This window comes from Coffea arabica, chromosome 5e, assembly GCF_036785885.1.
Source record: "Coffea arabica cultivar ET-39 chromosome 5e, Coffea Arabica ET-39 HiFi, whole genome shotgun sequence".
In the NCBI taxonomy this organism is placed as follows: Eukaryota; Viridiplantae; Streptophyta; class Magnoliopsida; order Gentianales; family Rubiaceae; genus Coffea; species Coffea arabica.
The window spans coordinates 16,600,065-16,622,848 of NC_092318.1; the positions used below are offsets into that span (position 1 = coordinate 16,600,065).

A 22,784-nucleotide genomic window follows, 5' to 3' on the forward strand; every position below is an offset into this window, starting at 1 on the left:
GCTGTGGCCAAATAGAAGCGGCCAGAAAATCCCACAGAGGTGCGAAGTTTTCTAGGTTTAGCAGGGTACTACCGCCGATTTATAAAGAACTTCTCGAGAATTGCGGGACCCTTGACTAACTTGACCAAGAAACAAGGAAAGTATATTTGGGGTGTTAAGTGCGAGAGTAGTTTCCAAGAGCTTAAGAAACAATTGACTATGGCTCCAGTTTTAGCTTTGCCCAGTGGGAACGATAGCTATACGGTTTATACCGATGCTTCAAAAGAAGGGCTAGGGTGCGTGTTGATGCAAAATAGGAATGTGATTGCCTATGCGCCACGAAAGTTAAAACCTCATGAGCAGAACTATCCAACCCATGACTTGGAGCTTGCAACTGTTGTGTTTGCTTTGAAAAAATTGTGACATTATCTATACAGTGTGACTTTCGAGGTATATACGGATCACAAGAGCCTTAAGTATCTGTTTTCTCAGAAGGAGCTAAATCTAAGACAACGTCGGTGGATAGATTTCCTAGATGATTACGATTGCATGATTAACTATCATCCCGGAAAGGCCAACGTTGTAGCAGATGCTTTAAGTCGAAAGGCTCAATTAGCAAGTTCCATGGTGGGAGAGTGGAGCTTGTTAGAAGATGTATGTGAGTGGAAACCTCGTCTGGAACCGAAAAAGGTGGTTTTTGGAAATATTGAGGTAAAATCGACACTGTTGGATCGGATCAAAGAGGGCCAAGTGAAGGACCCAATGATGCAGAAGTGGATAGAAAAAGTGAAGAAAGGGGAGTTGCCTAACTTTAACCTAGGTCCTGATGGAATCTTAAAGTTTCGAAATCGTGTCATTGTACCTAGGGATGAGGAGTTAAAGAGGGAGATTTTGGAAGAATCACATCGCTCTAGGTATACGGTGCACCCAGGGAATAATAAGATATACCAAGATCTCAAAAGTCTGTATTGGTGGGAGAATATGAAGGCGGAGATTGCCCAGTTTGTACAAAAGTGCCTTACGTGCTAACAGGTAAAAGCGGAGCATCAAAAATCGTCAGATCTGTTACAGCCTTTAGAGATCCCTGAATGGAAATGGGAGCACATAACGATGGATTTTGTATCAGGGTTGCCACGAACACAAAAGGGGCATGACGCAATTTGGGTAATAGTGGATCGATTAACTAAGACTGCACATTTCTTGCCAGTAAATATGAAATATTCTTTGGAGAAACTTGCCACACTTTATATGAATGAAGTAGTGAGACTACACGGGGTACCAGTAAGTATTGTATCCGATAGAGACCCTAGATTTGTATCCCGATTCTGGCAGAAATTGCAAGAGGCTCTAGGAACTAAGTTGAATTATAGTACAGCATATCACCCGCAAACTGATGGTCAATGTAGGAGAACCATTCAAACTCTTGAGGATATGCTGAGAGCCTGTATTGTGGACTTTGGAGGAAGTTGGAGCCGATACTTAACTTTGGTTGAATTTGCCTATAACAATAGTTATCACTCCTCTATTCAAATGGCCCCATATGAAGCCCTGTACGGACGACGATGTCGATCCCTAATCTATTGGGATGAAGTAGGAGAGAGAAAGATTATCGATCTGGCCACAATACCATGGGTTGAAGAAGCCTATGAGAGAGTAAAGGTGATCCACCAAAGACTTCAAATAGCCCAAAATCGACAGAAAAGTTATGCCAATCATCGGAGAAAGGATTTGGAGTTTGAGATTGGAGATAAGGTGTTTCTTCGAATTACCCCGTTAAAAGGAAAGATTAGAGCAGGAAAAGGGAAAAAGTTGCAACCACGATATATAGGACCTTTTAATGTACTTCAGCGAATAGGAAAGGTGGCTTACCGACTTGAATTACCCGCTAGTTTGTCTAGGATCCATGACGTTTTCCATGTTTCTCTGCTTAAGAAATAGCATCCGGATCCGACTCACATTTTTCCACCCGAAGATGTTGAACTAGACGAGTCCTTAACCTATGAAGAACGACCTATTCAAATATTGGATCGGAAGATGAAAGACCTAAGAAACAAGCAGATTTCTTTAGTAAAGGTTCTATGAAAGCATCATGAAGTGGAAGAAGCAAATGGGAGCTAGAAAAGGACATGCAAGAAAAATATCCCGACCTGTTCACTACGAAAGGTATGAATTTCGAGGTCGAAATTCTTTTAAGGGGGAGAGAGTGTGAGGACTCGCAAATTTCTCATATTTTTCTCAAAAATACCCTTTTATTTGGAAATTATTTATTTATTATAGCCCTACTACCCAATCATTCCATAATAAGTGCAAATGAATCTAGAAAGTAAGGTTTCACTTTTCGTTTTCAAGATTGGAGCAAGTTAGGGTTTTCACGTTTTTCCGTAGTGTAATTATCCGGTACGGTGCGAGGATCAAATTTGGTGCTTAAGAGTGAATTTTAGGTGAGAAATAATATGTGATTAGAAGCAATGATAAAAAAGTTAGTGAATAGGAAATAAAAACCCTAGTACGCGTGAATTAAGAAAAAACGGTGCGAACCGACGGATACCGATTGAACACACCACTTGATCACCACTTTCTTACCATACAAGCTCATTAATATTTGAGCAAAATATCTCCTTAATTTCCAGCTAGCCTTGACCGAATTTTGGGGTTGAAATTGCAAGAAAGAAAAAGAAAATTTTGCTTGGTAATTGGTGGTGACAAGTGTCACACCATTAAGGGTCTTGACCAAGACCAATTGTCCAATCTTCTTATCACCTTGGAGCTGCACTTCTTCTTCATTTTTTCTGCTGTTTGGTCGAGAGAGAGCGAGAGAAAAACCCAAGTGAGAACTGCCATTTTTGTCTTGAGTTTGTGAGTGTTAAGTGAGCAACAAAAATTCTAAACCGATTAAAGAGTGAGTTGTGAGCTTGAGAAGCTAGGGGAACCAAGAATTCCAAGAGGAGGTGAAGTATCACTCTTACAAGCTTCATTTGTTGAGGTACGAGGCTAAACCATGGCTTTGGTTCTTTTATTTTGGTTTAAGTTGTTATATAATACTTGTTTTGGTTGGATTAGTGGTGATACAAGTTGTTATGATGATTTAAAGGTGATTTATGTGAGTTAGGGTTTGAGGTATTTGCTGCCTATCCTTGCTATATGGATGATATATGTTGTATTTAAGCTTATATAAGTGGTTGTGGTGATGATTGGAGCAAGAAATCAAGAAAGGTTGCATTGAATCCCAAAATTCCAGGTTTCTGGAAAATTTCAGCTCTATTCTGTCCGGTTTTATTGCACCATGTTAGAGGCCGAATTAGGCTTGGTATAAAACATAAAAGTTGTAGAGAATGGTATTTTATAGGTTCCTACAAAATTTCAGCTCAATCGGAGCAACGTAGCCTGTGAAAAGACCAAAATACCCTCACTATTTTAGGATGTTTCCAGTGTTCCGTTTTAGTTAGTTCATCCAGTTTATCATGTTTATTCACTAGGATTCGTGCTGATTTAGCCATTTTCCAAAACATGAAAGTTTTAGTACTCTGTCTTAGTTTTTCAACACCTACAAGAACACCTTAAACGAACCTTGGTAGCCTGAGATATGACCATTCTAGTGCAGTACGGTTAATTAGTCGTATAGTTGGAAGTTGGCTCTGTAAATTGGGAATTTGACCAGGTTACACTGGAAATTTGACTAATTGGCCTTCATGAAAGTTGTAGGACTTCGTCTTAGCTTCGAAGTGGTATAAGTTGCACACCAATCCAACAAGCGTAGCCTCAGATGTGTTCTTTCCGGAAAAATCCGTCAATTCTGTCTCTTGTTAACTTCATTTCCGCATTTGTTATTAGTTGATTTATGTCCTTGTATTGTCTTGAGCCTATGGAATGGCTATTGAAATGCATTTGTGTTGTGTATAAACTTGGGCTTGAATGAGAAAAATAATGAAGCCATAAATGGCTGAAAATAGGAAAATACAAAGGGCATGCTGCCCAAATTTTTGCTCGAGGACTAGGGAATTACACTTACGACTTGGGTAAGGTTGACAAACGAATATCACTTGAACCATCTAGAACTTTTGCTACTTTGGTTATCGAGGGTTATACGTTAGAACCTAACCGAACTTGTACCCCTAGGGAAAGTGGTATTAATCACTATAAATCTATTTTCCTTGCACTTTCGACTTAAAAGCTATTTCCAAGTATAATTGATACCAAAATTTACCATTTGAAAAGCGAGCGAGTGATTTACGAATATTTTTCAAACGAATTTCAATTTCTTGATTATTATTGAACGAAACGTCTAAGTTTCGAACCTTACATGATTTTCCAAGTTCTTAAGCAACTTTTTATCGCAGATCTGGACTCCAAACCAGGAGTATCATCTGGACAAGACCACTAAAAACACTATACTTGTTTTGGTGAGTGCTTTCAAATATCGAATTGCGCTTGATACTTGTATTTGATACGTGATCAACGTGATTATATGTTATGTACGTGAAATTTTGGGGCAAGAGTGTACTTTATCGCACTTGCCCTAATCAAACTTGATATTATTCCATGATTTCACTTGAAATGATATACTTGCATACAAATTTTGTCTTGCCTGGAATTCCAGAAACCCTGTGGCTAGTTAATCGAGTCGAGCCGGCAAGGGTCTGGTCGATTAGATAACGAACCCTGGGTAACTAGTAATGTCGAGTGGAGTGTTATCTCCTCGACTAATCGGTATACTCGAGTATTATCACCCGTGTTTTGTGTGGCGTGCGGGCCCGGGTAAGGGTGTTGATTGGTGAACGGAGAATGGCGTGAAGTGGGGTTTTCTTTCTGGGCTAGTTATTACTTGAAAGTTGACAGAGTGTCAACTACCAATCGATCAAGCTGGGATGGAGCCGAGGCATAAGCCCATGTATCCTTACATGTGAATATGATTTATATATTCTTGTTTACCTGAAATGTCATCTCCTCGATTGGACTTGTTTGCTCGCTATTTCACTATTACATGGTTATTACTTTGTTTGATGGCTAATTTGATATTTGGAACTTCACTGAGTTTTGGCTCACCCCCGTTAGTTTTGTTTTCCTTACAGAGGTACGAGGGAAGCGTGGGATATGTAAAGAATAGTGTAGTCTAGTTGTTTTGATTTTGACTTGTACTCACGCTATTACTCGAATCGAACGTTTAGTATCTAAATTGTGTACACCTTGAACCAGTTTGGGTATATTGAGACTTTGTATCTTAATTGTGTATCAATGTAAATTATAAGTTGGAATCGTGATATTGTTATAGTCCATGGTTGTATGCATGTGATACGAGTGAGTGAGTCCTGGCGAGAGTTGGGCAGGTGGTCCGCCGAACCCTTTGGTACGCCCTAGGGTAAGGTGGGGTCGTCACAATTGGTATCTCACGAGCGTAATCTCACCCTCGTTACTTTTGTTTTCCTTACAGGAACATCCTTTGGAATCATGTTTTGAAACAAGTTGAGCTAGCTAGGCATTCTTTTGTTCGTATAGTTCCTCGTTGGATTTAGGGTTTGGTTTTTGGCAAACCCTAATTGTAACCGAATCGATTGAACACTTTCTTTTGTTTGGTATTTGTAAAACTACGATTATAAGAGGATGTTATTTCATGTCTACATGACGTATATCTATTTCCTTGGTTTGTACCTATTACATAGGTGATTACTGGTTTCTTGTCTTTGGTAGGATTTCGATCAATTTCGAGAGTTGAGTGGGAAAAGGAAAATTTTTTGGATGGCACTGTTCACTGAATCCAACCAGAAATCCGGCCAAGTTCTGGCCGGATAGCTAGCCGGATAGGTATAGGAATTGAAAAAAAAATTGATTCCGACCACTGGCCAGAATCCGGCTAGAGCAATCCAGCCAGATTTCGGCTGGATTGGCAGGGGATTTTGCCCTTTTTGGGTTAGGCCACTGCCCATTATCTGGTCCAAAATCCAGTCAGGTATCCGGCCAGATTCTGGCCGGATAGTGACGTGGGCAGTACTGTTCATCCGTGGCAAATTTTTGTTTCTTCGTTTTTCGTGACCGGTTAAGCATTCGAATGCTGTATTATCATTTGTGGTCATATTTTCTTTGTGTGTGAACGACTTGATAAGCTTCGATAGCGCGTGTTATTGGCTTTCTTTTGCAAGTTAGACCAGTTTTGTGTGTTTCGTCTCCGTAATCCTGGCGAAAACTGAGCAAGCAGTCCGTCGAACCCTTTGGTTCGCCTTAGGGGGAGGTGGGGCCGTCACACACATCATCCACGAAAGTCCAATAAGTTACAGAAGGACAGCCATGTGGAACTTTAAACCCCAAAATACCCAATTGCAATGCAAGGTTGTTTAAGCCTTTCGACAGAACCTCAGCCCCTATAACAAATAACACCGGCGATAGCGGATCACCCTGATGTAGCTCCCTTGTAGATTTGAAAAAGCCATACGAAGACCCATTGATAATTACCAAAAACCAAACATTAGACAACAATCGCCATACCAAATCTATAAATTGCTCCCCAAAACCAAACTTCTGCAATACACTAATAATATGAAATCATGACACCCAATCGTAAATCTTAGACATGTCTAGTTTCAAGACTACATTTCCACCCCTAAATTTTTTACCAATACCCGATACCACTTCCTGAGCTAGCAAGTAATTCTCCATTATATTCCGACCCTTAATAAAACCTGTCTGTTGGAAGGAAATAATCTTTGACAAAATACCAACCACTCTATCAACCAAAATTCTTGATAACAACTTGTTAAAGAAGTTAGATAGGTTAATTGGCCTAAATTTAGAGAAATCCTGAGGATTCGAAACCTTAGGGATCAATACAATCGAGGTAGAAGTAACGAGTCGAGGCAACTCTGCCCCACAGAAAAAACTCAGTACCGTATTTTAAACATCCTGAGCCATAACATCCCACACAAAGATAAAAAAATTTACCCGTAAAACCATCTAGACCAACCGTACTATCCCCATCCACAGACACCACCACTCGATGAACCTTCTCCATGGAAGGGACAGCCTCTAAAAACCTTTTATCCTCCCTCAAAATCATAGGAGGAATAAGGTACAACGTATCTGAAACAGACTCCAAAGGTCCCGAAAAAAGGTCTGAGCACCCAAACATCATTGAAATTTTTTATTTTATGTATCATTCCTTGAACCCTCCTTTGTCTCACTATCGCATGAAAAAACTTGGAATTACGATCTCCACTTCGAAGCCATTTTACTCGAGGCTTTGGACTCCAAAATTGTTCTTCAATGGGCAATGCATGACACTTCGCTTGAGCCTTCTTGAGCTCAACTTGAACTTCCTCCAAATCATCATGCTCCACAGCCTCCTCTACCCTTTAAACCACTGTCGCACCCCATTTTTAATAAAATTTACGATCACAAGTTTATAAAAAATGAATTTTTGATTTATTTTGTTGAGTGAAAAATTAGTTTTTTGATGTTTAGAAATAAATAAAGAAAATAGGCCTAAATGGGACTAAAAAGTGCGACGATTTTGACCCAAAATAATAGTTAAAAAAAGATTTTTAATTAAAAATAGGAATCGCCACTTGGTATTGAGTTAAGGTATACTAAATCACTTAAAAATGAATTTTAAACAAAAAAAATAGAGAAACCCCTTTTTAAATAACTCCAAATCTTTGACAATAAGAAAAAAGAGGTCGGAAGTCACATTTGAAGAAAGGGAATGCAAGGATAAAATTTAAGGCATCCTTTCAACCTAACCAAGGCTAGTTGCATGATTTAGTAAAAAATTTTCTTATTTTAACCTAAGAATTTATCACATTTGAATGTCACTATATGGATGCAAAACCTAAACTTAGGAGGATATCAGAGGGATCGGAATATCTCTTCAAAACTTAGTTGGTGCACATCACATTATTTGTAATGTCCAAGAGTGACTTTTTGAAGAGGTCACGAATATACAAAAATATGGGACTCGAAGAAAAAAAAAGAAAATAATAATTATACAAATATACATGACCTAAAGGAATGCATCATAACGAGTGTGGAGGACTAAAATTCGTGAGTCAATTTTCTCTTTTATAGAGGGAATACGAACATGCTAAGATTAAGAAGCCATACTTATCCATATCCCATATTTAAAAGATAGTTCACCTATCTAATCAAGCAAATAATCTAACCTAATTTTAATTTTTTTAAGTGTAATGCAAGTTTATATGTCACATATCACACATAGAGGAAAGGAATGCACATATAGGAAAAATATGAGATAAGAGATATATATATATATATATATATATATATATATATGAGGAATACGAGATAAGGAATACACATATAGGGAGAATATGGTATAAGGGATATACATATAAGAGAAATTGTCATGCCAAATGAAAAAATCCTAAAAAGTAGAAAATATACATAAAAATGTAGTGATTGTCACACAAATATGATCTAAAGCGTGGATGATGCCTAAGGGTCTAGCGTTGGACTAGCCTATATCTATAAGTTCTCACTACCGATGAACTAATGAAAAATTAGAAAGGAGGGTCACCACTAGTGTTGGACTAGTGTGGAATCGGAAAAAAGGACCACAACTAGCGTTGGACTAGTTTGGTGACGTCATGCATTTATTGCAATTAAATAAATCATGTAAAACATAATAAAGCAAGTAAACACATAATATCACATAAAACACATAGCACATAAGCATGATATCTAGATGCAAGACTCTAAGAAAGCGAGTAACATGTAAACACATAAGCATGCAAAACAAACAAAGCAAATAAAGCAAATAAAAACCTAACTATTACATTTGGGGCCCTAACTATAATCTAAGGGGGAAGGAATAAAATAAATATCTAACTATTACATATTCTATCTAAATACATGTCTTGAACCCCTTTAACTATTACAATTTGGCATTTTAAATGCCTCTTAAATAATCAAACATTAAATTAAAATAAATATACTAAATCAAAACACTTAAAGTGACTAAATAAATAAATGAAATAAAACATTCAAAAGGCATGCAATTACGCACATAAAGTCACATAGGGACACATAGGATCAAGTAGAATCAAAATAAAGAGTAGATAATACCTCCCTTGAATTGGTGACCTAATGAAATGAAATTTTTTTTATTTACCCTCCAAAACAAAGAAAAAGGTCAAGGCATCACTTTAATTAACAAATAATCACAATAAATGAAAATAAACACAAAATTGAATCAATCAAATCATTCAAATAAAAATAAACAACCCATATTCAACAAATTAAAACAAACAAGGATCCAATTGAAAGAATTAAAGAAGTTTGAGGGGTCAAATCATTATTATGACAAATATTAAGGGTCAAAATTAAAATAAAATAAAATTAAGGACTTAAGATGAAGCCTACCAAAACTAAATGCTAAAGTTCGCAAAATAAATCAAAATCCTCTCATCCCAAAACAAAGCATCACCCAAATCTAAGCCATTTTTACAAAAATCCAAATCAAAAACTATAAATTTATCAAAAATTGTTAAACCTTTAAAATTCATCCTAAAATTTACAAATAATCTACTCAAAAATCATATTAAAACATGCCAAAAGCAATTAAGATTTTGAAGTGACAAAATTGATTATGTTTTTTCAAATTTCGGGTCATAATAGAATAAAGGGAAACTTGAGAGGTTAAAAATGCAATAAAAATAAGGACCTAATTGAAAGAATTATAGAAGTTTTAGGGTCAAATTATGAAGTTCTAAAATTTCTGGGGTTAAATCACAAAGAAAGGGAAAATGGAGGGACTGAAATGATGTATCTAGACAAATAATCATCTTTTTCAAACGAGCTAACATCAGTTACCATTTCAGCTTTCTTCGCAGACAGAGAAATACCAAAAATTCGATTTCAACTCTAGCCATTCCCAACAGACAATGAAACTCACACAAACTCCCTCTCATACAATGTCATAACATCAATTCGAGTTCATACAAAGGGAAGAATAAGAAAAAGGTAAAAATAGAAAAGGTGCAAAGAACAAGCACGTCAAAGCCTCTCAAAACTCTGCTTTCTACCATGACTATCAGCTATTATGTCTTGGCATTGCTGACTATTCGTTTTCTTCTCACGCAAAACGCAGACAAGTCGTCTTTCAAATAGAACTCTTAGTTAAGCATTCTATCGAACAACAGATGGGCAAAAGAAAATTCACCGATTCTTTGCTTAACCGAAGTTATAACTAGCCCCAAAATTGTCAGAAACACAAGGGATTTCAGTCCAATCAACACATAAAACATGTATATTCGAAACTGTGGATAATCATCAGGAAAATCGTAATAACCAATTCCTTTTTTGAGAGCCTTAAGAGTCTGAGTTTGAAGAGAACATGAAATTTGAAGGAAAGGGATAGCTTACAGTACTCTCTCTGGGTGAAGGTTCCCGGTGATGGTGGGAAGTTCCGGAGCTGACAGCGAACCGCAATTCCTCCGCCCAGCTTTTGCCACTTTTCCTTGCTTTTTCCAGATTCTCTACCACCCCTTTTCTTGTTTCCTTCAACCTCTACCCTTTCTCCTCTCGATTTTCCTTTTCCCTTTTCCTTCTTGCCCGAAAGCTCTTCCCCCTCTCGGCTCTCTCTTTTTCCTTGCTTTCTTTTTCTCCCTCAGCCCTTCTGTTTTCTCTTCATCCGCTGCTCCTACCTCTCTTGCTCTCTCTCTCATTTTTCCCCCGAAGAACTCTCCCCAGTTTTTCTTGCCCGTCGCCCCTTTCTTGCTTTTTTTTTTCTTTTCCCCCTTTTTCCTTCACACCGCCAGCTCTCTTCTTTTCCATTTTCTTTTGTTTGTTTTTTTCTTCAAATTTTTCTAGGCTCAACACTTGTCTTGCCACCGACCCCCTTTACATGTGTTGTGCTAAAACCCAAGACACTTGTCTAATATTCCTTTAACACACTTGTTCACCTATTCACATATTTTCCTTTATTTTTAATTTAATATAATTTTTTTAATTTTTTTTAAAAAATAGGTAAACAAAAAAAGTTAATTCCTAATTGAAATTGCATTGCAAAATTTTCATTTATTTGAAAGAAATTGAATCTAAGAGGATTAAAAACAATTTTTTTGAATTTTTGTGAGAAATTTCCTTTTCAGAAATTTAATGCAAAAATATCTTAAAAATAAAAATGATGAACCTAATTTATAAAAATAAGAAAAAATAAACACTATCATTTAATCAATAAAATAAAATAAAATAAAACAAAAGTAAAAAAAATAAAGCTAAAATTGAATTAAATAACAAATAAAGCTAAAATTGAATTAAATAACAAATAAAGCTAAAATTGAAATAAATAAAAAAAATAAAGCTAAAATTGAATTAAATAAATGAAATTTTGGTATCTACAACCGCAGACTCTACCCTTCGAACACAATCAAATACATTTCCAAAACATTGCTTGTTCCAGTCCTGAATAGCCCTCCTCATCACCAATAATTTAGAATACAAAACATGCGAAGGAGATCCACTCGCTTCTCGACTCTAGGCACTTCTAATCACCTCCAAAAGTTCTGGTTTTGTCGTCCAAACATCCAAGAATAGAAATGGTCTTAGCTTATTATCTAACCGAGATGCAAACGAAATCTTCAATGACGCATGATCCGACAGATGTCTCGCCAAATGAACTACAGAAATGGATGCGCAAAAATCCGAACATTCCCCATTTATTAACAACCCGTCCAATCTCTTCGAAATTTTAACTTTGCCTCTCCGATTGTTAAACCACGTGAAACTAACTCCCGAAATACCTACATCAAAAACCTCAATCTCTTCCATAAAGGACATAAACTCCACCCCTCAGCTATAGAAAACGGACGACCCCCCCCCCTCCTTTTTCATTAGGCGCCATTATGACATTAAGATCACCCCCAATGCACCATAGCAGGGAGCTAGGCTTATCAGCTAATAAGTTTTGCCATAAGTCTCTTTGCTCCTCCATTTAACATTTTGCATGAACAAATGACATAATGATTGAACCAGGCATCAATGGATATTGAACAAATAAAGAAATATGCTAGTCCGAATTACCGACAATCGAACATATAAAAATACTACTATAGAACACCCATATATCACCAGAACTATAAACACCCACCAAATCAAACAATAATCATAACCGAATCGACTCAATTTTAGACACATCTAGCTTGGGGTCACTTATCACAATGAATTTAACATGATACAACCTTACTAATTTAATCAATCTTCTTAGATTAGGGGTTTTAGCACCCCTCTAATATTCCAAAAAATGCCATTAATCATGAGATAAAACCTGGAAGGAGTTATGGGAAGATGTCACAGTTCGAAGCTGTCTGTCAGAGGGAAATCGAGCTCGCACGCCTTTTCTTCTCGCTTGCTTGAACCTTGATCAACCGCAACAGATTGATCAATGTTCAAAGCCAACACCAGCGACTCCAGCAACTTCTCGTCTAACAGCCATCCTTGGAGATAAATTTCCTGCGACGATAGGTAGCTCAACTTCAACTTCCTTATATACCCCGTCTAACCCAAACTCCTCCCCATTCAACTTTGCACCCGAACTCTCCAACCCACTGCTATTTAAAGAAACAATCTGCCCCGCGACTAAAGGCTGCTGTCTAGCGCCCAAGGATTGCTTCTCAAGGACCTGACGCACCTCACCTTCATGTTCTCTTTTAGAAACCAGCTTTGCAACAATTTCTCCTTGATCCCCCTCCAATGTTCCCTCCACCCCGTCACATGTATCCTGATTCCCATGACCAATAGAAGCAATATCTTCAGTACCACCACCCACCGCAGCACCAGATTTGTCGCCAGCATGACTCCCTGAAACAAGCTCCTGCCGCTTAGTTCTATCACCTCCATCCACTAGCACAATAGACCCAGCAGGCTGCTTCCCCTCCACTTCAATTTCTTTGCCTTTTCTGGAAGCATCAGGACCAACCGGTGACGCATTCGACGAAGGAGCAGCCTGTAAAAAATTGGTCTTCCTTGGCCCCATTAACAACTAGATTGCTCACAGGGACATACACCTGATTGTTACTCCCCTCAATCTTTTGGTCACGCTGCATCCTCAGGTGTTGATTGTTCTGGTTCCGAGACGCAATCTCAGAAGAATTTTTCTTACACTCCTCGGCTGAATGACCCAAACGCCAGCAAGAGGAGCAATATGACAGCATATCCTCTGTCACAATTCTTTGCCAGAATCCTGTCTCCCCTTTGATAGCCACCCATACTCTCGAAATGACTGGCCTCGCTACATCAACCTCCACACACACCCTGGCCACATTAGGACGTGTGCCAGTAGCCGTTGCTGTATCCAAGAATAAGGGCCTTCCAACTAGAGATAGAATAGAGAACAACGAATGCTTATCAAAATAGTGAATTGGCAGAGTAGATAGAGACACCCAAACCAGAACCAAAGAAGATTCCTTATGCACATGAAACTCCCTAGTCCAATGAAATACTCGCATTGGAAATTTTTCCAGTTGCCAAATACCTCTCGTCCAAATTATATTGAAGTCTGCCTCAGCTGCACACTTAATCAGCACATGTTTATAATCCATCAACCCAATAGAGACCTGGCATATTAAATCAAGGCAAATTTTTATATTATTATTTAGCAATGTTTTAGTCAAGTTGCAGTTTTAGCAATTTTATTTGAGTCAAGTTATAATAGTTTTATTGTTTACGAATTAGGTATTTTATTAGGAAATTTTTTATGGTTATAAGACTTGTTTACCAAGTCACTTAGTTTATAAATAGGAAATCTTATTATTTTATCAATCGAGAGGCTTGTTATTATGTGTGATTAATGATATATTGCTGAAATTTATTCCTCTTTCATCCACATATAGTTGTATGTGTGTAAAATTGCTGCCCTATATATATTAGTTTTATTTAATATATCTCCTATAGTTTTTTGGTGAAATTTTTTGAGTTCTACATCTAGTATCAGAACCCTATATTCAAGAAATTGATCTTGATGAGCCTATGAACATTGAAGAATTATTCCGACCATAAAGTTGGTCCTGAGTATTTTCAACGGTCAGAGTTAGGGCATAAGAATTGCTATGAAAAACTTATTTGATCAAGTTAAACAATAAGGTTGATCATGGAGTATCCAATTGGTGAAGATTAGATCATAAGATTGGTTCAGAAATTGTCTAATTGATTGTGATTATTAAGACAAAGATCAGAGAAGAATTCTGTCAGTTGAATTGTGATTATTAAAATCACGAAATGAGTTGTTAATAAATTGATATCAAATTTTGCGACGAGAGCCATTTATCTACAAACATGGATTATTTTAGCAAGTGAAAAGCAAATTGAGCAACAAGATAACTTTGTCCAGATGTGTGGAATATTGTAGCAGCAAAAACTTTTAAAAATGAAGAATTCAAATTAATGTTAGCAAAATTTGCAAGGGTGATCATTGATGGTGATGGCAGTGAACAGATTATTTTAGCAAGTGAAAAACAAATTGAGCGACAAGATGATGAAGAATTCAAATTAATGTTAGAAAAATTTACAAGGGAGATTATTGATAGTGATAGTGGTGAATGGATTATTTTAGCAAGTGAAAAACAAATTGAGCGACAAGTTTACTTTGTCCAGATGTGTCAAATATTGCAGCAGCAAAAACTTTTAAAAATGAAAAATTCAAATTGATGTTAGCAAATTTGCAAGGGAGATTATTGATAGTGATGGTGGTGAACTTGATTCATTGGAAAGCTTGCTTTAAGGGACTCATTGTTGGCATATTAAATCAAGGCTCAAAAATAGAAATTTCTATATTATTATTTAGCAGTATTTTATTCAGGATATGGTTTTAGTAATTTTATTTGAGTCAAATTACAGGAGTTTTATTGCTTAGAAATTAATATTTTATTAAAAAATTTCTTATGGTTATAAGACCAAATCACTTTAGTTTATAAATAGGGAATCTTCTTGTTGTATCAGTTAAAAAGAGTGAAATGTGAGACCCTCGTTATTATGTGTGATTAATAATATATTGTTGATATTTATTCCTCTTTCTCCCGCACATACTCAGAGGTGTGTAAATTGTCTCCCTATACAGAACAGTTTAATCAAATATATCTCTTATAGTTTTTTGTTAGAATTTTTTGGGTTCTACACTATGGACAAGTAGTATCCAAGCAAAAAATTTGCAAGCATTTTCCCAGGCACCAAGAAAGTTGTTCCTTAATCTTAAGCGATAGAAATACAAGATCAACATCAAAAACCTGAAAATCAACTGTTTGAAGTACCTAAGTATAATCCCCAACATAACAAACTCTTCTTCCTTTGAAGCTGTACATCTTTCTTCTTATTTACTTTTTGGGTTGAATGGATTAAAAGTCAATTAAAATAGAGGAAACACATGCTAAAACATCATCGGTGTAATTCAACAAGGATTCAAGAGAACCAAAAACTACAAAGTTCAACCAAAGGCAGACGTCTTTGACTCGTACGTCTGTTAGTTACTTGAAAGCCTGACAAGATGTTGGTTGTTTTGGAGCAGATCAGGTTTCTCTATTTTTTATTTCCTTTTAAGAACTCAGAAAAGAAAAAGGAAAGTACAATTCGCTGCCCAAGTGAAAATAACTGTTTCCCAAGTTAAACATCAAAAAGAAAACAAATAACAGTTAACTTCAAAATCAATTTTTAATATCACTTAGTAAACGTACTTTTTTAGCAGTCCTGATATTGTTAGCCACCATTGTAAACTTATTTTTCATGATGGTATAAATAGGGGAAAAAATAGAGAAGAGGAGAACATCAATGTTTGTCAAGCCGACCTACTGCCCTCTTAACAAATTTCCGCAATATGTCATCCCAAAGTAAGTCACTCATAAAATAAAAAAACTCAACAGAAGTTATTCACCCAATTCACCATAAAAAATACACAACAAAATGGCCAAGTTTCAAATGGAACATCCAATCACCACATCTAGGAGAAAAGAGAACATAATTCTGATTATAATGCAATTCACAAAAGCATCACAAAAGGGGGGAAAAAGGAAAAGAAACATACTCATACTCCCATAGTACCCAACTAATTCTGATTATAATGCAATTCACAAAAGCATCACAAAAGGGGGGAAAAAGGAAAAGAAACATACTCATACTCCCATAGTACCCAACTTAGGGATCCATTTCACTCTTTTGACACCATATTCTCCTTTATAACCTGTCAATATAGTAAATAAAAACAACGCAGATGGCATCACAAATGTATGCACAAATTCAAGATCTCTAGAAGTACCTTGGATCACAAAGCTTTAGCTAGTTTTACAGAAACAAATAACGTTTGCTTCTCATAAAGTCTGAGAGTGAGGGCTATGACCTTGTCTTGTTTGAATTCCATTTTGAAACCTTTCCCTTTCTGTTTATTGAGTTTCTACATGCAAAAGTTCAGGATTGCAGGCTAACTATGTTGATCATGTCAATAATTCAAGAAGACAGATGCATAGCGTTCATTCACCACATGGTTGCTTGAGTCAGCCAAACCTATTTCATTGACTGTTTTTGGGAGGCCAATGCAGCTTTTAGAAAGTAAAACAGAAGTGAGTTCTGTGCAGTATTGTCTTACCAGAATGGACAAATGACAATGTAAAATTGCACAGAAGATGACTGAATTTACTATGCGCTCTTATACTGTTTAACCCAGATCCAACCAAAGAAAAATCCAAGAACCACAAGACACCAAGAAGGCCCTCATCCAAAACCCAAGAAAATGAACACCAGAGAAAATCATGAGAGCTTTTTGGTGTTGTGAAACATCTAAAGCAAATTGATATAATCTAGAGTTAAAAAACCTAATACTCCCATCAATGGTTAATAGAGATAAAGGATACTGAAGAATACTGAAATGGATAAAAAAGAAAAGAAATTGCTGTACCTTCTTAATGAGCATAAAACTGTACTTACATGATACATGGAAACTATTGAAAAGACAACAATGAGAAGCTCATACTGAGATGAATTCAAAATCACATTGGAAAGGACTTTAGGAATTCTGTCAAAAGATTAGTAGTGAAAATTTAAACATGGAGACTCAATGGAAACTGTTCCAAATAAAATCATCTTATGATGTGAAATATTTGGACATTCAGTTGGACAGCGTGTTATAACAATTTGCAGAAAAAGCAACTTATAATAAGCAAGAGCAGCGAAAGTTCAGAACAAAAATTTAGAAGGATTAGAAGTTACCTGACTTGATCCTCATGTTAGAGACAGCCTTTGTTGAAGCAGACCCTTGCTTTTTAGTGAATACATTTTAACCGTTAAATATCATTGATGCAGCATAACAATGAACATGTTCATCAACTGGGTTGAACTGACTAAGTAATTATCTGCTGAAAGAAAAACTACAATTACCATGAGAAATAGAAAGCCTCCAGAAGTTAATGCTTTTACTAATGCTGACTAAAAGGGAAGTTGCAGGACAAGAAGGGACTAGTGCTGAATGGCATCAATAGATGCATGGAATAGCCTGCAAGAGGAGAACAGCTAGTCTGGTTTGAGCATATCAATCTGCTGACTTGGCAATATTAGCTAGTAACACTTGCAGCCCAGATAATGGAATACAGACCAATAGTACTTCTCATATGTCATAGGCAATTAAAAAACGTACATGATGATTGAACTGGCAGATACACCCTAAACTGTAAGGCAAATAGTTAAAATAATCAGTTATAGCAACGCTGCATAGAGCTAGAATTATTTAACTCGTTTATATGTTTCTGATACAAAGCCGGTTTCCATGTCATGGTTTACCTCTTCTCTATTATCTTCAGTTGGGTAAGTTTGGAGATTCCCCAATGCCCAATGTAATTACAGAGCAGCCTCCAAATTCCAAATCCTTGTGCACTGATTTCCTTTTACTTTTTATCAACTTATCCAGATAAATAAAACTTCCAAAATGCACCTGTAGAAAGTCAGCAGATTTAGGACCCATAGAATGATTCCTCATCTTTACTCCACAAGAATATTGCAGTCATCCTTTAATACTGACTAGTCTTTGCTCTATACTTCCATTGTCTCCAGAAATCAATCTAACAAGCTAAAGAACATCACCTTTCTTCAGCTGAAAAATGCAAACCAAAAACAGGTAGATGTGGGTCATTGAGGATTGGAACAGTAGCTTTTCCATTGTCTCAAGAAGTCAATCCAACAATCTTTATAATTTTACCATTTCTTATTCAAAAATCCAAACCAAAATGAGCCTAATGGAAGCTACATTTAACAACATCGGTCATTGAGGATCAGAACAGAGTACTTGAAAAGCATCTGTATTGTCAGGAAGACAAAACAAACAACTTATATGCTTCAAGATAGTTCCATGATTATAAGTTTCTGCATGTTGTAGGGCTTAACTTGATCAAGACCTCTTTTGTTGATGCTTCTTCACAGTCTGTTAAGTGACAATGAAACTACTGAGACTAGTTACCTAAGGACATATTGGCATCTGGGTCCCGACTAGTCAGAGAGCCGCAACTTTGCAAATAAAGTTGTCTGCAACAGGAAAAATGTCTGACCATGTAAGCTGCGGATTACCAGTAATCATTACAAGAGCAAAACCCCTTCATAAAATTGTGGAAACGGTTTGAATCTCTCACAACAATCTCCCTTTGAATTAATTGTGATGCTAATTTCATAAAATTATGACAGTCTGGACAAATACGAATATTCTTCATGATCCTAACAGCATCCAACTTGCAATTCAAATCAGAAGTGCTCATCAAAGTAAACACCAGAGCCAACTTCTCACTGTGGTAGTATAATTCTTCCTCTTTGTGCTCTTCTTCAATATCGTGCAAGGCCAAACTAGTTTGAGGAACATAGCCAAGTGTCTTCAATTTTCCAACTAGTTCTTTCGTATTAGTGCGGATTGTCTCTCTTTGTGGGTGTGCTCCACCCCCTGAAACAAATTCATGAACTTGATTACCAATATCAGTCCAGCTCAAGCCAGGCTCCTTCTGTACCCCAAGTGCTTTCATTCGCTTCCTTATTAGACTAGCTACATCAAAACTACCAGTGGAACAGTGTATGTTTGACATTACTACATATCCTAGAGAATTTTCTGGATCCAACTCCCTTAGTTTTGATACAGCAAAGTTGGCTAACTGTGTTTCACCGTGTTTCCGGCAGGCTCCTACCAAAGCACTCCAGACAACATAATCCGGTTGCATGGGCATTTCCCTTACGAGCTTCACAGCCTGAACGAGATGCCCAGCTTGCCCAAGAATGTCAACCATGCAGGCATAGTGATCAAGTTGGGGAACAACCCCATAGCTGTTGGACATGGTATCAAATATTTCAACCCCTTCATGCACCATTCCCGAATGACTACAAGCGGAGAGAAGAGCAACAAAGGTGGTTGCATCAGGTTCAACATCCATTTGTTTGAACAAGTCCAATGCCTGCTTCCCTTGCCCATGTAAAGCAAAAGCTTTTATTATTGAGTTCCAAGAAACTACATCCCTTATTCTCATTTCATCAAAGATGACCGCAGCTTGGCTAAGTGAGCCACACCTTGCAAATGCATGAATTGAAGCATTCTGAAGAACTACGTTATTTGTGAAACCAACTTTAGTTATTAAACAGTACACGGCCAGGGCATGCTTGTCATTAGAAAATCCTCCACAAGCCTTTAATACAATCGAAAAGGCATAACAATCAGGATTCAACCCCTCTGTGCGCAACAAATTAAAAAGTAAAAGGGCTTCCCCAGGTTTTCTATCAGCAAAAGCAGTGATAATACCAGTCCATAAGACAACATCTCGGCACCCATTAGTCTCTATAAACAACTTATGACAATCAGCAACCTCTCCTCCAAGAATCGAATAAGCACTCAGTAGTACAGTCACCACTGCAACATCCAACTTAAACCCGGCCTTTATAACAATACCATGTATTTGAAAACAAGACTTGAGGCTTGAAACATATTCGTATTCACTATTTTCAGAAAATGCAGAAAGGACACTTACAAGCGTAGCACGATCAAACCCAACACCGTCTCTACACATTGTGATGAAAAAATTAACAGCATTTGAACACTGTCCCAGCATTTGGAATCCAGCAATCATTGAGTTCCAAGTTACAAGATTGCGGAACTCCATCCCGTCAAATACCCTCCAAGCCTCCTCACTATTGCTGTAAATTCTGCAAAATCCCGTCTCTCTGCTCTTCCAGTACATGGTAATCAAAGCATTCGCTGCATAGACATATGCACCAAATCCTGTTTTTACAACAACTCCATGCACTTGCCTACCCTTAAAACCATCACATATCGACAGTACGCTGGTGTAAGCAAAATCATTGGGCCTACAGTGAGCTAACATATCGGTAAACATACTAAAACATTCATCAACTTTTCCATGTTGAGAATAACCAGAAATTAAAGAAGTCCAAGAGAAAATATTCTTGTGAGGCATTTTTTCGAACATCTGGTAGGCAGTACACAAATCACCACACTTGGCAGACATATTAATCAGGTGGTTGGTAGTGTACAAGTCAATATCCTCGGTGGTTTCATGGGTGAGCAAATGGTGGTGGAGATCTTGGCCTAAGTCGAGTCTATTGTGGCGAGCGCATGCTTGGAAAAGCCTAGCATATGGCAGTGAGAAATTAGGTGGGAAGCTGAGATCGTAAAAGAGAGAAATTGCCTTTTCCAGTTGGCTAACATTTTCAAATTTGGCGTCAAATGTTGGGGTGGCGGGAGAGTTAGTTGTGGTTAAGGTTCTTAGAAAGGTGCCATATGAGCAACTGTGCAATGGTTTCAGCCATTGACTGAAGGAATAGCGAATTCTTAAAAACATGGCTAGAACAAATTATAGGATCAATGCATCTGAAAAGCATAATTGGTGTCATCCAGTAAGAGAGCTGAGGAACAATTTGGAAGTCTCGGACACACAAGACTGCTAGAATCGTTGCAATTATTTGAAGTGGCTTTGTCACGCTATGTATCTGCTAGCAGATGTTCACCATGCTTGCGCATGGTGAAAATTCGTAATTATGCCCAACCCAATTTTGGCTAATAATGATGAATATTATATATGAAAAAAATTGCATAATATTGTTTTAAGTGTGTTAATCTTTTAACAAAAACTAAGTCATAAATAAGAATAACATTTTTTGTTATAGGATATTTAAAAGGATTAATCCACAACTGAATAATAGCTGGACACAGGTCAATTTTAATATTCACAGGAAAGAAATTTTAGTTTGTCGTATTTGAGTTATTATTTAGTTTGAGTTATTATTTAGTAAAACAAATGTATGATAAAAGCTAAGAAATGGACAAATAGACTTTTACTGCCATTGAAGTTAAAACTTATCTATTTATCTTTAAAATACAAGACTAACATTACAAGAATTATCGTCTACATAAAAATGATACTCTATAAGAGTTGAGCTTCTGATTGCCAACACTATGCAGGTTATCTTTTTTCCAATCATCCCGCTGCCTTACCTTTTCTTGAATAGCTACATCGTCATCATCCTCGTCTTCACCACGTCTCAAGTTATCCTTACGATCTTAACCAATGTGAAAGTAGTCAATTTCTGTAATAATCAACAACCAAAATGTGAACCAACATTTTTCAGTAAATCCACTCCAACTTCTAATCTGAGCAGGTGCATGGCATTTCTTAAAATATAATTGGCTTCTTGATTCGTCATATATCAAGTCAACAAAATCGAGGTAGCATCTCTAACATGTATGAACATTTGATGGTGTTAAGAAAACAATGTAGATGACCTATTAGTCTATTTAAAAACAGAAAAAAGGAAACTATACAAGGAAATAAAAAAAAAAATAGGGTGTAGTGTTTGTGTCTGATATATATATATATATATAGAGAGAGAGAGAGAGGAAGAGAGAGCATTTGCTAAAGAAACAAGGTGGAATACAATTTAGGTTCTCAGGTCGTATTAGGAAAGTTTACTATGAGCTCCAACGATTCTGACCTCTTTTGGAGACAATAAAGGCTTGGTAAATGGGATAATTATCTAGCACCATGCAAGCAAGAGCGTCCTCACCCCCTGCAAAAAACCAAAAGGTGAACCACTGGGTTAGTACATTGTTGGTAGAAAAAGTTTTGCAGTTGCTGGGAAGAACATATTGAGAATCACCTTAACTGAAACTCAGAATTTTTCACTAATAAAGCCAATTCCTAGTTAATTTCTCTAACTTTTTCCTTTCTTACTATTTTTGAATAAACAATTTCCTTTTTGCTGTAACAGTAGGGTCGAAAGCCATAACACTCCAGTGGACACAACAAATTCAAATCCCAGTATAGCAGGGGAAGTGACATAGCAAAACTACCCAAATGACATCAAAACCAATATATGGTAGTTCATCACTACCTAAATTGACCCAAATGACATGTATCCTGACATAGGTTACATATCTCAACGTGGTGATTAGAATGAAACTCCATATTTTTAATAGGATACATCCAATCAAAATCCCGAAAGATAAAAATATTGATATAATAAATACCGAAGAGATGAAGAAGTAGTTATGATTGGTTTTAGAAACAGATAAACTTGAAGAAGCTACTGATTGCTAATTCTCAAGAAAATATCCCTCTATTTTCATTAGATTATCACCTCCAAAAGATCAATCACATGTCAACTTATAGGCAGGAAAAAATATCAGCATGTTGAAGCTAAAAAAAAGAGAGAAAATAAACTGCATAGTGAAGTTCCTTCATGTTTTGTTTAGGCAAACAGAAGGGTGAAAGTTAAGAAAAATTTTATTTAATTATGGAGTTTTTTTACATAGAATTTCCCATAGTATATCTGTATAATCAAGT

At 36.7% G+C, this 22,784-nt stretch overlaps 1 protein-coding gene across 6 annotated transcripts; it reads right to left on the minus strand.

The window, feature by feature from the left end:
• Window positions 1-3,666: 3,666 nt before the first annotated feature.
• LOC113743716 (pentatricopeptide repeat-containing protein At1g71420) lies at window positions 3,667-20,977 on the minus strand. 6 transcript variants are annotated; one of them, XM_072048439.1, is made up of 5 exons: window positions 18,413-20,977; window positions 17,740-18,049; window positions 17,173-17,315; window positions 16,083-16,150; window positions 3,667-13,538 (listed from the first exon to the last, which is right to left on the minus strand). In XM_072048439.1, exon 1 carries the CDS (start codon window positions 20,781-20,783, stop codon window positions 18,516-18,518), a length of 2,268 nt encoding a protein of 755 aa, XP_071904540.1. In that variant the 5' UTR covers window positions 20,784-20,977; the 3' UTR covers window positions 3,667-13,538; window positions 16,083-16,150; window positions 17,173-17,315; window positions 17,740-18,049; window positions 18,413-18,515. The 6 variants fall into 6 exon arrangements, with proteins under 6 accessions (XP_071904540.1, XP_071904542.1, XP_027127589.1 ...); XM_072048441.1 differs by having other exon boundaries at window positions 3,667-13,297; window positions 13,457-13,538; window positions 17,173-18,049; XM_027271788.2 differs by having other exon boundaries at window positions 3,667-13,297; window positions 13,457-13,538; window positions 17,740-20,977.
• Between the last annotated feature and the right edge of the window lie 1,807 nt (window positions 20,978-22,784).

What these genes read in the sequence shown, in the direction of transcription:
- LOC113743716 (XM_072048439.1), bottom strand. Translation starts at nt 20,783, where the DNA reads ATGTTTTTAAGAATTCGCTATTCCTTCAGTCAATGGCTGAAACCATTG.